The sequence below is a fragment of the Protomyctophum bolini genome (genome assembly GCF_963924005.1).
Source record: "Protomyctophum bolini genome assembly, chromosome: 10".
NCBI classification, from domain to species: Eukaryota; Metazoa; Chordata; class Actinopteri; order Myctophiformes; family Myctophidae; genus Protomyctophum; species Protomyctophum bolini.
Window position 1 is genome coordinate 46,394,355 of NC_137871.1, and position 19,143 is coordinate 46,413,497.

Here is a 19,143-nt window from a genome sequence, read left to right on the forward strand (position 1 = left end):
GGACTTGGACACAAAAAAGCCTTCGCTTGTTTCCATTGTGGTCCACTTTGTAACATGAAACTATACACATACATACTGTACAGACAAAACAACCATGGAACATATAATAAATAATCTTTATATATAAGGCTGGGAGCTATATACATAGGACAAGAGGTACCCTGAGAGAATAGTCCTGAGCATGGGAGATGGGCTATCCGGGGTCGGAAGCTAACTATGACCAGTGAGTGTGTAGATGGAGCCATGATTTCAGGTCTTTCCTAAATATTGCAATAGAATTTAGGGATTTCAGGGCTGGAGGGAGTGCATTCCACAGAGTAGTGGCTGCGTAGAAAAAAGCATTTTTTCCCATGAGTGTCCTGAAACTGGGGGGAACTAGATCATAAGGACTTCCTCTGGTTGAGTACCTGGGATATGCCAGGGACCCCCAATAAGAGAGGATTTTCACAGTTCTAGCAGAGATTAACCTCCTAGTCAAGCCATTTGCACACTCTCAGAGTTACAGACCCATAAGGCCCTTTCTGAAACCAGTGCCTTGACTTGAAGTGCTCTCGGGAGGTTCCCTCGTCAGGAAGTGCCCCTCCAGCTGAATCAAGTTCCCTTGATTAGGGTGCTGGGTATAAAAAACTGTTCGGAAATACACTCGCCCTCCTTGTGCAGAAACAGGAAACAGACACCATTCGTTGCCATGGTTACCATCATGCAATTGTGTTACCTGTTATTTTGTTTGTACAGTTATATTGCATTGCATCGTGTATGTTTGTGTGGATATCATTAATATGGAAAAAGGAAATACAGCATGACTGTCAAAAATGACATGTCAAATACATCCATGGTGTTTATAAATCATTGTGTTAAAAGTTGTTTGGTTTGTGTGGTTTCATTTATAGTTTTCACGGTGGGGTAAATAAAGAGCCCTTGTGAACATCAGTTGTCTATTCTGCATCAGATGAAGATTGATTAGGAGGAGATTATTTATCATTTATTTGTGGCGGTACTTCCATTTGTAGGTCTTGGTTTCCGTGCGGACAGAGAGCAGGGCTGCACAAGGCAATGGAGTCTAGATCGGCACAGACTCGCTCTTGAGGGCTTTATAAGCCACTTCCACTCAAGGCTGCTTGGTTTCAGACGACACTTAACATGGCGCAGCCTCGCGTGAACGCGCATATCGAGGGCAAGTGTGTAGGGCGAGTGGCGAGGAGCTGGTTTCAGAAAGGGGGATGAGGGTCCATTTGGTTCCATTTGTACACTCTCAGAGTCACAGACCCATAAGGGTCCATTTGGTTCCAAACTATCATTTAGCTGCATAGGGGTCCACGGACCCCCTGGAACTCCCTCAAGGACCCCTACAGGGGTCCCCGGACCCCACTTTGAAGATAGTTAGTAGTGAAAATCGGTCCTTTAACCCATTTAGACCTGAGAACAGATTCTACTAAATGTTTTCTAAATCCTGATTCTGTCACTAATGCTCAAACATTTTCATGTCAAGGACCCCCAAAAATATATGTAATTGGCCGCCGACCCCCATCTGACATTATGTAGTTCCAGGGACCCCCATCTGACATTATGTAGTTCCAGGGACCCCCATTATGACATTATGTAGTTCCCCCCCGGGACGGCGGGGTCCCTGGAACTACATATTTTCAGATAAAGCAAAGATTTGAGTTAAAACGTTCGCTCTGAAAGAATATATATTATTCAAAGATTTGCAACACATTTTCACGATTGGTTAACAGCTAGTATAACATAATAACAAGTATAACATAATGCTTAAAACACCAAAAGGGTTTTAATGTAATGGTCCCATCGTTGGGAAGGTTTTTGAGGAGACGACCTGTCTTAATGTAATGGTCCCATCGTTGGGAAGGTTTCTGAGGAGACGACCTGTTTCCTGTTTCCTCTCCAGTTGCTGTGGCCCCTGCTGCGCTGCGTGGGGAACCTGCTGTGCTGTGGCCCCCCGACCCTGACCCCCGGGACCCCCGGGGGGGACGGGGAGGGGGGGGCTCCTCCCAGCATGCATCTGGGCGAGGCGGTGCGTCTGGTGGCCGCTCTGTGTGCGTTTGCTCAGGCCTTCCTGCCCGGCCGGCCCGCCCTGGCCAGAGAGAGCCTCTGGGTCCTAAACAACCTGACGGGTGAGTTTTACACCTACTACACATAGGCTGTGTTTCACCAGTTTACATTGAAACGGGCCTCAGGGGGGGGCCTCCACCCTCAGGGGGGCCCCCACCCTCAGGGGGGGCCTCCACCCTCAGGAGGGGCCTCCACCCTCAGGGGGGCCCCCACCCTCAGGGGGGGGCCTCCACCCTCAGGGGGGGCCCCCCACCCTCAGGAGGGGGCCTCCACCTTCAGGGGGGCCTCCGAGCTCCAACTGGGTGTCAGTCAACCATCCTTGGCCCTCTCTCTCTCTCTCTCTCTCTTTCTCTCTCTCTTTCTCTCTCTCTCTCTCTCTCTCTCTCGCTCACTCACTGCCTTGCTCTCTCCCACAATGTTAAGTTACACCTATTTCCTGTCTGTTTAGTAGCCAAAAACGTCAAGACGTCTTTTTTTGTTTTTTTTTCATCCATATTTTCAACATTCCTCTATTCTGGTGTACAGGTGATGACATGCACATTACATGCATAATAGAATTACAAATTCTTTCTTTCTTTATGATGGGAGAATTGGCACTAAACTGAACTGGTGACCACCAGGTGGCGCTGAAAGAGTGTTAATAACCCTGGGTAAAATGTGCAGCATTGGGAGGTAAAGGGGAGACGCTTTAATTTGTGAAGGGACGACAGGAGGAGGAGAGGTGGTGTTGTTGTTGCTAATTGTCTAGAGTAATGGCTGCGTGTGATGTTGAACAGTCAAACTATTCGTATCAATATACGGCTGTATCAACAAAATAATGATGTCATACAGTAGGTGTATGGGGGCCTCATATTTGGTCTTGAAACGGGCCTCCAGATTCCTAAGGCCGCCCCTGCACCTACACCACCTGGGTCCCAAACGTCTTCATGGCAAGGACCCCCAGATTGACACTGATCAGCCCCGCGGACCCCCGTTTGAAGAGATAATGCCAGTGACCCCCCCATAAGAGAAGATTTATACAGCTCTAGCAGTGATTGGACCCCCCAGTTTTATAATGCATTAGTTCTACGGACCCCCGTTTAATTAATGGCATTTCTATTTCGGGGACCCCTAATAATGAATCTAATGTAGTTTCATGTTGAGGTTGAATCTAATGTAGTTTCATGTTGAGGTTGAATCTAATGTAGTTTTATGTTGAGGTTGAATCTAATGTAGTTTCAGCATCAGGGACCGCTTCTGGATACACTGGAGAGAGTGTCTGGATGTGTTTTAGATTTTTGTGTTTTAATGTCTGTTGTATTGATCCCTATAGAGCGTCGCAGTCCCTCCCCCTTTCAGAACAACGAGTGGCCCATGAAAATGGTTTCATTTTCACCATAGGCGATTCCTAAATTATTTACTTAAAGGCGGTTACGCCGCGGACAAAGCCAACTCGGATCGTGACAAATCATGACAATGAACACAATGTTTTGGGCCAAACAAATAATTAGAAAGTAGAAAAAAACGGCTGGTTACAACACTTTTTTTGTTGATTTGTCACGATCCGAGTTGTCTTTGTCCGCGGCGTAACCGTCTTTAAATAAATAATTTAGGAATCGCCTATGATGAAAATGAATGGAGAACCATTTCCTGGGCCACTCGTCGTTCTGAAAGGGGGAGGGACTGTGACGCTCTATACTGTTGATTGTTATGGACCATGCAGTCTGAATTAAAGATTGATTGATTGATTGATTGATTGATTGATTGATATATTGAGTAAAAACTAAAATAGAAATTTGCTGCCCAAAGACAACAACACTGCAGTCTGCTCTGCAGTGGGGTTCCCAGACAGGTCGGTCGGTCTCGGGGACAGTTTGGTGGTAAAGGTCACGTTGCTGAGGGGGGCGGGGTCACGTGGCTGCAGCCTCGTTGGGGGTCGTGTTTGGTCATGAAGTTCACACGGGGGGGGGAGGAGGGGGAGGGGGAACGGGGGGATCGGTGACACTGTCGGTGTTTGGTTTGCGTTTCTATTCTGAGCCGTTGGTTCCAAAACCTATTCATTCATGTCAAGGACCCCCGAAATGACACTCATCAGCCCCACGGACCCCCTTTTGAAAACATATGCCAGGGACCCCCATTAGAGAAGATTTATACTAAACATATACCAGGGACCCCCATTAGAGAACCTGTTTAATTTCAAGGACCCCCAGTTTGACATGCATTAGTAACCAGTGTGTATCACTCTAGCTGTAGGTAACTGTTTTCTATAGGTAACCAGTGTGTATCTCTCTAGCTGTAGGTAACTGTTTTCTATAGGTAACCAGTGTGTATCTCTCTAGGTTAGGTAACTGTTTTCTATAGGTAACCAGTGTGTATCTCTCTAGCTGTAGGTAACTGTTTTCTATAGGTAACCAGTGTGTATCTCTCTAGGTTAGGTAACTGTTTTCTATAGGTAACCAGTGTGTATCTCTCTAGCTGTAGGTAACTGTTTTCTATAGGTAACCAGTGTGTATCTCTCTAGGTTAGGTAACTGTTTTCTATAGGTAACCAGTGTGTATCTCTCTAGCTGTAGGTAACTGTTTTCTATAGGTAACCAGTGTGTATCTCTCTAGGTTAGGTAACTGTTTTCTATAGGTAACCAGTGTGTATCTCTCTAGCTGTAGGTAACTGTTTTCTATAGGTAACCAGTGTGTATCTCTCTAGGTTAGGTAACTGTTTTCTATAGGTAACCAGTGTGTATCTCTCTAGCTGTAGGTAACTGTTTTCTATAGGTAACCAGTGTGTATGTCTCTAGGTTAGGTAACTGTTTTCTATAGGTAACCAGTGTGTCACTCCCAATCTTCCGCCGTAGTCTGAAAACCCACCTTTTCAGACTCCATCATGGCCCATAGCACTTACCCCACCCCCTTAGATAGCAATTCTGTAGACTTAGATAGCATTTTGATACAGACTTATAGCATGTTATGTAGACAGCATAAGTGCATTGTATGTAGTCATAGCACGTCATAGTACATATGTGTAGCATAGTAGTATAGATGTATAGCTTATATGTATAGTTTCATTATAGATATTCCACTGTTACTTTCTTAGCTACGCATGTTTCATGATAAATGTCTTTATGTGATGTATTCCCATGCTTTTTGTTCTTGCTTAATGTAAGTCGCTCTGGATTAAGAGCGTCTGCTAAATGCCTAAATTGTAAATTGTAAATTGTATAGGTAACCAGTGTGTTTCTCTCTAGCTGTAGGTAACTGTTTTCTATAGGTAACCAGTGTGTATCTCTCTAGGTTAGGTAACTGTTTTCTATAGGTAACCAGTGTGTATCTCTCTAGCTGTAGGTAACTGTTTTCTATAGGTAACCAGTGTGTATCTCTCTAGGTTAGGTAACTGTTTTCTATAGGTAACCAGTGTGTGTATCTCTAGGTTAGGTAACTGTTTTCTATAGGTAACCAGTGTGTATCTCTCTAGGTTAGGTAACTGTTTTCTATAGGTAACCAGTGTGTATCTCTCTAGCTGTAGGTAACTGTTTTCTATAGGTAACCAGTGTGTATCTCTCTAGGTTAGGTAACTGTTTTCTATAGGTAACCAGTGTGTATGTCTCTAGGTTAGGTAACTGTTTTCTATAGGTAACCAGTGTGTATCTCTCTAGGTTAGGTAACAGTTTTCTATAGGTAACCAGTGTGTATCTCTCTAGGTTAGGTAACTGTTTTCTATAGGTAACCAGTGTGTATCTCTCTAGGTTAGGTAACTGTTTTCTATAGGTAACCAGTGTGTCACTCCCAATCTTCCGCCGTAGTCTGAAAACCCACCTTTTCAGACTCCATCATGGCCCATAGCACTTACCCCACCCCCTTAGATAGCAATTCTGTAGACTTAGATAGCATTTTGATACAGACTTATAGCATGTTATGTAGACAGCATAAGTGCATTGTATGTAGTCATAGCACGTCATAGTACATATGTGTAGCATAGTAGTATAGATGTATAGCTTATATGTATAGTTTCATTATAGATATTCCACTGTTACTTTCTTAGCTACGCATGTTTCATGATAAATGTCTTTATGTGATGTATTCCCATGCTTTTTGTTCTTGCTTAATGTAAGTCGCTCTGGATTAAGAGCGTCTGCTAAATGCCTAAATTGTAAATTGTAAATTGTATAGGTAACCAGTGTGTATCTCTCTAGCTGTAGGTAACTGTTTTCTATAGGTAACCAGTGTGTATCTCTCTAGGTTAGGTAACTGTTTTCTATAGGTAACCAGTGTGTATCTCTCTAGCTGTAGGTAACTGTTTTCTATAGGTAACCAGTGTGTATCTCTCTAGGTTAGGTAACTGTTTTCTATAGGTAACCAGTGTGTGTATCTCTAGGTTAGGTAACTGTTTTCTATAGGTAACCAGTGTGTGTATCTCTAGGTTAGGTAACTGTTTTCTATAGGTAACCAGTGTGTATCTCTCTAGCTGTAGGTAACTGTTTTCTATAGGTAACCAGTGTGTATGTCTCTAGGTTAGGTAACTGTTTTCTATAGGTAACCAGTGTGTATCTCTCTAGGTTAGGTAACAGTTTTCTATAGGTAACCAGTGTGTATCTCTCTAGGTTAGGTAACTGTTTTCTATAGGTAACCAGTGTGTATCTCTCTAGGTTAGGTAACTGTTTTCTATAGGTAACCAGTGTGTATCTCTCTAGGTTAGGTAACTGTTTTCTATAGGTAACCAGTGTGTGTGTGTGTATCCCTCTAGCTGACTCCACATTGTGCAGAGCTGTGCTGCATCTCAAACTGCTTCCTGTTCTGATGACGATGCTTCCCTTCTCTGAAGGCATCAACACTATGGTGAGTATTATTCACTAAAGTACACACTGTAGTACACACTATTACACACTAAAGTACACACTGTTACACACTGTAGTACACACTATTACACACTATAGTACACACTCATGTGTAACACATATATTTAATATATTCCAGGTGCTCAGGGTCATGTGTAACACATATATTTAATATATGTCAGGTTCTCAGGGTCATGTGTAACATATATATTTAATATATTCCAGGTTCTCAGGGTCATGTGTAACACATATATTTAATATATTCTAGGTTCTCAGGGTCATGTGTAACACATATATTTAATATATTCCAGGTGCTCAGGGTCATGTGTAACACATATATTTAATATATTCCAGGTTCTCAGGGTCATGTGTAACATATATATTTAATATATTCCAGGTGCTCAGGGTCATGTGTAACACATATATTTAATATATTTAATATATTCCAGGTTCTCAGGGTCATGTGTAACATAATATATTTAATACATTCCAGGTTCTCAGGGTCATGTGTAACATGACTCATCACCTCAGAGACCAGATGGTTGATGGACGTGTTCTGACAGCTGTCACTCACACTCTGAAGATGACTGACACTCACCTGGTCTGTCTGAGTCTGGAACTGCTGCGCATGCTGCTGGATGCTAGGATACAGGTAACCTAGCAACCACCTCCTAGCATCATGCTGCTGGATGCTAGGATACAGGTAACCTAGAAACCACCTAGCAACCACCTCCTAGCATCATGCTGCTGGATGCTAGGATACAGGTAACCTAGCAACCACCTAGCAACCACCTCCTAGCATCATGCTGCTAGATGCTAGGATACAGGTAACCTAGCAACCACCTAGCAACCACCTCTTAGCATCATGCTGCTGGATGCTAGGATACAGTGGACAACCCCAGGTTCAGGGTAGGGTCTCTCAGTGGACGACCCCAGCTTCAGGGTAGGGTCTCTCAGTGGACGACCCCAGCTTCAGGGTAGGGTCTCTCAGTGGACGACCCCAGCTTCAGGGTTACGGTCTCTCAGTGGACGACCCCAGCTTCAGGGTAGGGTCTCTCAGTGGACGACCCCAGCTTCAGGGTAGGGTCGCTCAAGAGAGCACACTAGTGCGTTCAGGGCGCATTTCCGAATGCGTGACCTCTGACCTGTGGTGGTGTTTTAACACTTTTAGTGCTGGCGGGCTGTGGGCTGCACACCCAATCAATGCTGAACGTTTCTATGGACTTTTGAACTTTTTTAGGGGCCCACAGCGAGGGGCCTCTTATAGCGAGAATCACACCGCATAAATCAAAAGAAAGCCTAACTTGTCCACTTCAATTTAAATTTTTTTTTATGATTCTACCATCTTCCATTCTGGAGATATTGACCTTTTTCTAACACCTGCTTTTGCCTGCATGCTGCTCGTGAAAAAAAACAACAGAGATATGGAGGCTTGAAGTTGACAGACATTGACAGACAGATATAAAAATGAACACAAATAATATCATATACATACTATACACTGAATGAAAGCCCTGAATGTCTACTTTTAGGAAGAAAACAAATACACATTGATCCCATGTACAGTTTGTCTAATTGTTTATTGAATGCAGCTTGCGGCCACCAGAGAGAACTTTAGAGAAAGCATGGACCTGAAGAACTATTATTCACAAAATAAGGCCTATAGCGACATGTACATACTATATACCGTATGAAACGGAAGACTCTCTGCTTTCATAAGAAAAATACTAATACTGTAATATTAATAAAAATCACACCCCTGTGAAGTGAGCAGTGCAATGTTGCACTGCTCACTTCACAGGGGTGTGATTTTTATTATTATTATTATTATTAGTATTTTTCTTATGAAAGCAGAGAGTCTTCCGTTTCATACGGTATATAGTATGTACATGTCGCTATAGGCCTTATTTTGTGAATAATAGTTCTTCAGGTCCATGCTTTCTCTAAAGTTCTCTCTGGTGGCCGCAAGCTGCATTCAATAAACAATTAGACAAACTGTACATGGGATCAATGTGTATATTGTTTTCCTCCTAAAAGTAGACATTCAGGGCTTTCATTCAGTGTATAGTATGTATATGATATTATTTGTGTTCATTTTTATATCTGCCTGTCAATGTCTGTGACTAAATGGCGTTTGTATGAGCTAAAGAATGAGCATATGGGACATTGGGACTGGAACATCTTGGGGCTACGTTACTACTGTTTTGTTTATTTTTTTATGAAGATTATGATGATGACTGATCAAGACCCCCGGCGGGCAGATGGAACGATGCGAAGACGCATTGTCATTATTTATCCATCTGTCGCTGTGTATCGTTCCAACTTGGCTCGCCGAGGTTGTTTTTGCTGCTGACTTGTAAAGTCATAACAGCGGCGCGTGCGTCTTAGTTGTAAAGACATGATCATCATAACAAAATAACCGTGCCGTCACCCGGAGATGATGAAGGAAGGGAGACCAGACTTTAGATCCGTGCGGTGTCCATTATGGCAAGTGGCAACAAGTCCGAGCGAGCATGCTCCGAGAGAAACAGAGTCTACACAAAGACGCCTCCTCCCTCCCTCCCCTGAGACATGCCCCTGCATGTCTCAGGACATGCAGGGGCATGTCTCAGTGAGTGAGAAACAGCAAGCCTAGCTAGATACGATCGGATGTCATGAAATGTGATCTGGCTAAGGGCTAGCTAGTAGCTACGCTCGCAATGGGGGCCGCCATTGTGTGATAGTGAGCATTTGAGCCCCTCCTGTCCTGAGTTTTCAGGAAGGGAGGGGGGAGAGGCATCTTTTTCTTTTTTTTTGTGATCAGGTGATCGGAGTGTTGTGCTACCGTTCTGTGCTAGTAGATAAAGTGCTCGGGTGTGTAGAAAGGCGATTGAAAGTAATCAATAAAAACACACTGTAAACGTGAATCTCCCGTTCCCGCATTGAAGCGCTGGGAATGGAACCACGTAAATCTACCTTTACCGCACGGAAACGGTTAAAGTCCAGAGGTGACCTCTGACCTGTGGTGGTGTTTTTGGTTAGTTTTAGTCATTAGTCTCTTGAATAGTTTTAGTCGGTTTTGTCGACTACAATGTATTTTGTCAGGCCTCGATGCCGTCGCAATGACAGACTTTCTTCACTTGCTGAAAATAGCCGATCTACAATCTCACAATGCGTCGCGTTGTGAGCTTGTAGATCGGCTATTTTCAGCATGCAACCAAGTGTAAAATGACTTCTACTGGATATAGCTTGTCCACTATAGGTCCCTTCCTAACATTTTAGTCTAGTTTTTAATCTGTTGACGAAATTGTCAGTATATTTAGTCTAAGGGCCGATTCATACTCCTATTTTAGAGCCAAATAAAAGTGTGTTCGGCGCTGTAGAGCCTACAATGTGACGTCATTTGAGGTTCGGGGGGGGGGTACCGTCCTAAAGTCGTCTCTTCGGTGCTACTGAAGATTTCTGACGAGCCGAAATGATTTCGGCTCTACAGCGCCGAAACAGAACGGTAAAATAGGAGTATGAATCGGCCCTTAGTTTTAGTCGTCATAGCTTAGCTTTCATTTAGTTTCCATTCAGTTTTCCGTCAGTTGGAAAAAAGGAAGTGGACGAACATTTTGTTTTAGTTAACCCATTTTGTGCGGGAACCCCTTTTGGTGTTAGCATTACGTTATGCTTTTAGCTATTGAAAAAGAGCAGATCTACAAGCTCATAGCGCGCCACCGAGTGGCGCGCTACGAGCTTGTAGGTCTGCTATTTTTGAAAAATCGAAGAACGACTGACATATAGAAACATAGCTTTTTCGGAAAACTGTCAAGATGTAGAAGACATTTTTTTTAATCTGATCTCAGGTCAGAACGGGTTAATGTGTTTGAGTCGAGGGAAACAAACACTGACGGGCTGGTCTGACTGGTCCATTGTCCAGCCGACGGCTGAGCGCTCGCTGTGTGAGACACAGGAGGACGGACGGACGGACGTCTCGTTGTGGACATTTAGAACAATGGACCCTCAGTCAGTCACCTCTGTGGTCAGAGGGAGAGACGGGCGCCGTGGCGCGTGGCGAGCTAACTGGACTGTTGTCCTCCATTGTTCTCCTTGACGCACACACACGCACGCACACACACACACACACACACACACGCACGCCACACACACACAACACACACACACACACGTAACACACGCACACACACACACACGCACACGCACGCATGCACGCACGCACACGCACGCACACACACACACACACGCACGCAGAGGGGTGAGGAGGGCACAGCGAGTCATTAGTGTCACATGTTTCTAGTTGGTTGTTGAGTAGCTTCCAGAGCTCCCCTAGGATTGTTTTTGTTTTCCTCGTCTTTATCATCGATAGGTTAGACAGAGTTACGTCATTAAAGGAGAATTCCATACTAAAAGGCTTTCTTACCTTTCTTTGTAGTTGTTACGTCCCCACCAAAGAGGTCCAGGTGTTATTTTGTGCAAAAGCTCCTTATTGGCTATTTCCCCTACCATAAGCCCTAAATGAATTGAATGGGAATTGAATGGGGCTATGGGGTGTTATGCTAATTCGCTTATTTCCATCGCTCATAATTATACTTTTTTTGTATATATCCTCTCTTCATAATGTAAATAATATCCCAAGCGGCACACTTTACTACTTATTTCGATGGAAATAAGCGAATTAGCACAACACCCCATAGCCCCATTCAATTCCCATTCAATTCAATGCAATTCATTGAGGGCTTATGGTAGGGGAAATAGCCAATAGCCAGTTTTTGCACAAAATAACACCTGGACCTCTTTGGTGGGGACGTAACAACTACAAAGAAAGGTAAGAATGCCTTTTAGTATGGAATTCTCCTTTAAAGGTTATTCAGACCAGAGCCATAGAGTTAGACAGAGTTACGTCATTAAAGGTTATTCAGACCATGGAGACAGACAGACAGGCTGGATGGAGAGAGACAGACAGACAGACAGGCTGGATGGATGGAGACAGACAGACAGGCTGGATGGAGAGAGACAGACAGACAGGCTGGATGGAGAGAGACAGACAGGCTGGATGGAGAGAGACAGACAGGCTGGATGGAGAGAGACAGACAGGCTGGATGGAGAGAGACAGACAGACAGACAGGCTGGATGGAGAGAGACAGACAGGCTGGATGGAGAGAGACAGACAGGCAGGCTGGATGGAGAGAGACAGACAGGCTGGATGGAGAGAGACAGACAGGCTGGATGGAGAGAGACAGACAGACAGGCTGGATGGAGAGAGACAGACAGGCTGGATGGAGAGAGACAGACAGGCTGGATGGAGAGAGACAGACAGACAGGCTGGATGGAGAGAGACAGACAGACAGGCTGGATGGATGGAGACAGACAGACAGGCTGGATGGAGAGAGACAGACAGACAGGCTGGATGGAGAGAGACAGACAGGCTGGATGGAGAGAGACAGACAGGCTGGATGGAGAGAGACAGACAGGCTGGATGGAGAGAGACAGACAGACAGGCTGGATGGAGAGAGACAGACAGGCTGGATGGAGAGAGACAGACAGGCTGGATGGAGAGAGACAGACAGACAGGCTGGATGGAGAGAGACAGACAGACAGGCTGGATGGAGAGAGACAGACAGGCTGGATGGAGAGAGACAGACAGGCTGGATGGAGAGAGACAGACAGACAGGCTGGATGGAGAGAGACAGACAGACAGGCTGGATGGAGAGAGACAGACAGGCTGGATGGATGGAGAGACAGACAGGCTGGATGGATGGAGAGACAGACAGGCTGGATGGATGGAGAGAGACAGGCTGGAGTCTGAAATACATTGTTTTCAACGATCAACGTTTTCAAATATCAGCTATTTTAGACAATGTGTGCAACATGACAACTGTTTTAAAGTATTGCACAGTAACAACTATATAAGTCTCTGTAATGTTTATGTTAAGATAATTAAAGCTGGGCTGTTGCCCTGAGTCCAGTGCATTCTGCCAACTTCCAGCCCCTCTCCCAGGGGGGCAGATAAGTCTGGCCCCTCTCAATGCATATTGCCCCAGGGGGCAGATAAGTCTCACCCCTAACCACTTTGACAGGCTGGAATGGCTTAGGGTCGACGACAGAGTACAGCATCTTGCAATGGGTCTGGTCCACATCCACGGATTCACTACACCACCAAGATACCCATGTACCTGTCTAGATACTTCACTTCACCTCATGAATGTACTCTATTTAAATACCAACATGTAATGAATTAATGTACTCTATTTAACTTTAGTTAAACTTTAATTAACAGGTGTGGGCGGAGTTTGTGAGAGGGGGCGGAGTCTCCCTGCTGGAGGTCATTCAGTTCAACGCGGAGGAGGAGCTTAGGACCAGAGCTGCGTTCCTATTGGACAACCACCACCTGACCTCCGACCTTTTACCGTAAATACTCCTGTATAATGTTTAATGTCTCCTGCTGTAACAGATCTACAAGCTCACATGTAAACACAGAGTTAAATTAACACAGAGTTAAATTAACATTGATTTAACAATATAAATTGGGGGTCCCAGAGATAGAAATGCCATTAAATGGGGGTCCGTAGAACTAATGCATGTCAAACTGGGGGTCCTTGACATTAAACGGGTTGAAAATCACTGCTAGAGCTGTAACAACCTTCTCTTATGGGGGTCCCTGGAATATCTCTTCAAATGGGGGTCCCTGGCATATGGGGGCAGCGGTGGCCGAACGGTTTGCGGAGCGGTCTTGATATCGGAAGGTCGCTAGTTCGTATCCCCGGACCGGCACGTTATAATTACCACTGCTGAAGTGCCCTTGAACAAGGCATTGAACCCCTACCATGAAATGTTCTATGAGCAGGGCCTGGCTGTAAACAAGTTCTTGAGCTTAGTCCAGTTACCCTGCAGGGTAAACATAGTACCTTTCCTTTCCTTAGTCCAGTTACCCTGCAGGGTAAACATAGTACCTTTGCTTTCCTTAGTCCAGTTACCCTGGGTAAACATAGTACCTTTCCTTTCCTTAGTCCAGTTACCCTGGGTAAAAATAGTACCTTTCCTTTCCTTAGTCCAGTTACCCTGCAGGGTAAACATAGTACCTTTCCTTTCCTTAGTCCAGTTACCCTGGGTAAAAATAGTACCTTTCCTTTCCTTAGTCCAGTTACCCTGGGTAAACATAGTACCTTTCCTTTCCTTAGTCCAGTTACCCTGGGTAAACATGGTACCTTTCCTTTCCTTAGTCCAGTTACCCTGGGTAAACATAGTACCTTTGCTTTCCTTAGTCCAGTTACCCTGGGTAAACATAGTACCTTTCCTTTCCTTAGTCCAGTTACCCTGGGTAAACATAGTACCTTTCCTTTCCTTAGTCCAGTTACCCTGGGTAAACATGGTACCTTTCCTTTCCTTAGTCCAGTTACCCTGGGTAAACATAGTACCTTTCCTTTCCTTAGTCCAGTTACCCTGGGTAAACATAGTACCTTTGCAGTTTGCTGTGCACTGGGTTAGTTCCACAGAGCAATAATAATAATAATAATAAATTTTATTTATAACGCACTTTATATTTGAAACAAATCTCAAAGTGCTACAGATAAAAAATGTAAAATAAGAATAAAACAGTTAAAAACAGCACACAGGGCAGCTTAAGAGTCCGACTGGGCAAATGCCTTACTAAAGAGGAAGGTCTTTAGTCCCTTTTTAAAAACGTCCACGGACTGTGGTGCTCTCAGGTGGTCGGGGAGGGCGTTCCACAGCCGAGGGGCAGCTGAGCAGAAGGCCCGGTCCCCCATGGTGCGGAGTTTGGTTCTTGGGTGTTTGAGAGTGTTGGAGAGTGTTAGATGTACCGGAGCGGAGGGAGCGGGTGGAGGCTGGGGGTTCAAGGAGTTCCTTTAAGTAGGGGGGGACGTTGCTGTGGATGCATTGGTGGGTGAGGAGGCAGACCTTGTATTCTATCCTGGAGGAGACGGGAAGCCAGTGAAGGGAGTGGAGTATGGGTGTGATGTGGTCGTATTTTCGCACTCTCACCAGGATCCTAGCAGCACTGTTTTGAATATACTGGAGCCTCTGGATGCTCTTGCTAGTGCTAGGGGGTTAGCTCCACAGAGCAGACAGTGTTCCAGTGTTCCAGTGCACTAGCTCAGCTCCACAGAGCAGACAGTGTGTCTGACAGACGAGACCTGACCCGTTCAACTTCCTAGTTTATGATCAGCTCCGGAAGTCTGGAAATGTGGCTTTTCAAAATAAGAGCTCAACTGGTAAAAAATGCTGGCGTGACATAATATCATAATTTGTCAATAAATGCTAGCGCTGTAAGTGTTAATGTCTGTGTTTAGGACAAAGTCAGTGTTTACACGCACCCCCGAAGGCCGAAGCTAGCCTAGCCTGGCGCCCCTCAAACACTGAACGCTATTGTTTCCAGTCTGAAACTATACATCAAAACTTACCCTGCTCTCTCTCTCTGTCTCTCTCTCTCTCTCTCTCTCTGTCTCTGTCTCTGTCTCTGTCTGTCTCTCTCTCTCTCTCTCTCTCTCTCTCTCTCTCTCTCTCTCTCTCTCTCTCTCTCTCTCTCTCTCTCTCTGTGTGTCAACAGGTAGCCATTAAGCTGATTAAATGTCATCGTGCAGCCTCCAGCTTTTCACCAGAAAAACTGAATGTATTTATATTTGATCCAAAAGTAGTTAATATCACAGGCAGACTCTTCACATACTAGAGCATGTCTGAATAAATGTAAATATGAAATAAATGCTTAAACACCTTAAACACGTAGCTAGGTGTAATGTTAGAGTCCACAGAAGACATGTAAATATGAAATAAATGCTTAAACATGTAGCTAGGTGTAATGTTATGTTAGAGACCACAGAAATATGAAATATGTCAATGTCAATATTTACTTCAAGCCTGTTTTCTCAACTCTGTTTCTCTGCCAGACATTACTCCATAAGCCATATCTCCAAAACTGGAGGGTCAAACTGAACAACCAATATGTACATTTAATAATAATAATAATAATAATAATAATAATAATAATATGTTTGAAGCTGCGATTTCCTGCTTTCACATGACGTGAAGAAACTAAAACGTAGAAACCAGTTGAAATGTGTCCTTCGTGTCGCCTGTACGGGAAATCACGGGATATTTTTATATGTCATCCATGAATTATGAACTAATATATATATATATATATCTATACAGTATATATACATACATATATATATATATATATAGAGAGAGAGAGAGAGAGAGAAAGAGAGATGGCGTCATCCATGAATTAACTAAACTATCTTGAAGTAACACTATTTAAACATGTCAAAGTTAACTTATTCTCTTTGTCCTTTGTTCAGAATAAGTGAACAGTTTTAGTGTTAAGTTTGTGTTTGTGTTTACTGCGAACAAACTGGATTCACAAACAAAGACACAGTTACAGGGATATTATCAATATGTTCACATTGTATTTTCCATATTGTGTATTTCTGTCTGATTAAAGAGTGGCGTCACATTGGAGAACCGTTGTGACCTCTGATCTCTGACCTCTGTGTCGAGCAGGAAGTGGAACATTGAAGCCCTGCTAGCTTAGAGTATATATGAATAGAGACAGAGGAAACCCTGAGGCCAAATGGACATAGTGGCCCAATTTGGTATTGCAGCGTGGGCCCAAACACATGATCGCGCTGGTCCGTTGACTATCATTGTGCACGCTCACGACGGACGCACGCTCGTGCGCGTTCGTTCGTGCGCGTTCAACGGCAGCGCGTTCATGTGTTTAGGGCCAATCCATCCCAGAATGCAATCTGTTCCTATAGCCGGAAGGAGGAGTGAAATCGCCTCATGCGCTTTAGAGCAACTTAATGCAAGTGGATGGAAGGAGAACTCGGGTGCCCTCTCTATTCATATATACTCTAAGCCTGATGGCTGTTGTTTTGGTCTAGCCTGTCTGTTCTGGCTCAGACTGTCCGTAAACCCATTCTGGGCGGGAACCCCAGGCATTGTTACACTTTAGCAGCAGGTCTGCTATTTTTGAAGAATCGTGAAAATGTGGCGCAAATCTTTGAATATATCTCTGCTGTCGGGAGGAAACCTCTTAACTCCAAAATCTTCATTTTTTAGGACATTGAAGAAAACCTTATATTTTTGAAACAAAGCAATACTGCCCACACAGAGCAGTGGAGTTAAGTGTTTCTACTGACAGTGTGAGGATCAAATGGAGTTAAGAGGTTCTTTCAGAAGCGCTTTTTGATACTTCCCATTGGTTGAATATGTCCATAACAACACACAGATGTAAAGGGTGTTTCCATTGGTTCAATATGTCCATAACAACACACGGACGTAAAGGGTGTTTCCATTGGTTCAATATGTTCATAACAACACACAGACGTAAAGGGTGTTTCCATTGGTTGAATATGTCCATAACAACACACAGACGTAAAGGGTGTTTCCATTGGTTCAATATGTCCATAACAACACACGGACGTAAAGGGTGTTTCCATTGGTTCAATATGTTCATAACAACACACAGACGTAAAGGGTGTTTCCATTGGTTCAATATGTTCATAACAACACACGGACGTAAAGGGTGTTTCCATTGGTTCAATATGTTCATAACAACACACAGACGTAAAGGGTGTTTCCATTGGTTCAATATGTCCATAACAACACACAGACGTAAAGGGTGTTTCCATTGGTTCAATATGTTCATAACAACACACAGACGTAAAGGGTGTTTCCATTGGTTCAATATGTCCATAACAACACACAGACGTAAAGGGTGTTTCCATTGGTTCAATATGTCCATAACAACACACAGACGTAAAGGGTGTTTCCATTGGTTCAATATGTCCATAACAACACACAGACGTAAAGGGTGTTTCCATTGGTTCAATATGTCCATAACAACACACAGACGTAAAGGGTGTTTCCATTGGTTCAATATGTCCATAACAACACACAGACGTAAAGGGTGTTTCCATTGGTTCAATATGTCCATAACAACACACAGACGTAAAGGGTGTTTCCATTGGTTCAATATGTCCATAACAACACACAGACGTAAAGGGAGTTCAGTAGCAACGATATATTCTTTCAGAGCGAACATTTTTAACTTAAATCTCTTTCCTACATATTTTCAGATGGGGGGTCGGTGGCCAATTACATATATTTTTGGGGGTCCTTGACATGAACATGTTTGAGAAGACTGACACAGAAACATAGGGTTTCTTTTTTTAAACTGTCAGGATTTAGGAGACATTTGTAGAATCGTCCTCAAGTCGTAGCTATACACAATAAATATAGTCTGTTTTGGCACAAACCATTTCATGTCACTAATTAGCCCGTACGTTATTAAAGCATGATCACTAAAGCATCACGTTATTAAAGCATGATCACTAAAGCATCACGTTATTAAAGCATGACCACTAAAGCATCACGTTATTAAAGCATGATCACTAAAGCATCACGTTATTAAAGCATGACCACTAAAGCATCACGTTATTAAAGCATGATCACTAAAGCATCACGTTATTAAAGCATGATCACTAAAGCATCACGTTATTAAAGCATGATCACTAAAGCATCACGTTATTAAAGCATGATCACTAAAGCATCACGTTATTAAAGCATGACCACTAAAGCATCACGTTATTAAAGCATGACCACTAAAGCATCACGTTATTAAAGCATGATCACTAAAGCATCACGTTATTAAAGCATGATCACTAAAGCATCACGTTATTAAAGCATGACCACTAAAGCATCACGTTATTAAAGCATGATCACTAAAGCATCACGTTATTAAAGCATGACCACTAAAGCATCACGTTATTAAAGCATGATCACTAAAGCATCACGTTATTAAAGCATGACCACTAAAGCATCACGTTATTAAAGCATGACCACTAAAGCATCACGTTATTAAAGCATGACCACTAAAGCATCACGTTATTAAAGCATGACCACTAAAGCATCACGTTATTAAAGCATGATCACTAAAGCATCACGTTATTAAAGCATGATCACTAAAGCATCACGTTATTAAAGCATGATCACTAAAGCATCACGTTATTAAAGCATGATCACTAAAGCATCACGTTATTAAAGCATGATCACTAAAGCATCACGTTATTAAAGCATGATCACTAAAGCATCACGTTATTAAAGCATGACCACTAAAGCATCACGTTATTAAAGCATGATCACTAAAGCATCACGTTATTAAAGCATGACCACTAAAGCATCACGTTATTAAAGCATGATCACTAAAGCATCACGTTATTAAAGCATGACCACTAAAGCATCACGTTATTAAAGCATGA

At 43.4% G+C, this 19,143-nt stretch overlaps 1 protein-coding gene across 1 annotated transcript in view; it reads left to right on the forward strand.

Moving 5' to 3' along the window:
- The window catches only part of tmco6 (transmembrane and coiled-coil domains 6), a 28,914-nt gene extending 12,680 nt beyond the window's left edge, over nt 1-16,234 (forward strand). Inside the window, exons 9-13 of the mRNA XM_080774576.1 lie at nt 1,907-2,132; nt 6,787-6,878; nt 7,371-7,529; nt 13,140-13,270; nt 15,429-16,234. Of these exons, the coding sequence (XP_080630702.1) occupies nt 1,907-2,132; nt 6,787-6,878; nt 7,371-7,529; nt 13,140-13,270; nt 15,429-15,432 (612 nt within the window). The 3' untranslated portion in view covers nt 15,433-16,234. The remainder of the gene's footprint in view (nt 1-1,906; nt 2,133-6,786; nt 6,879-7,370; nt 7,530-13,139; nt 13,271-15,428) is intronic.
- The last annotated feature ends 2,909 nt before the right edge of the window (nt 16,235-19,143 follow it).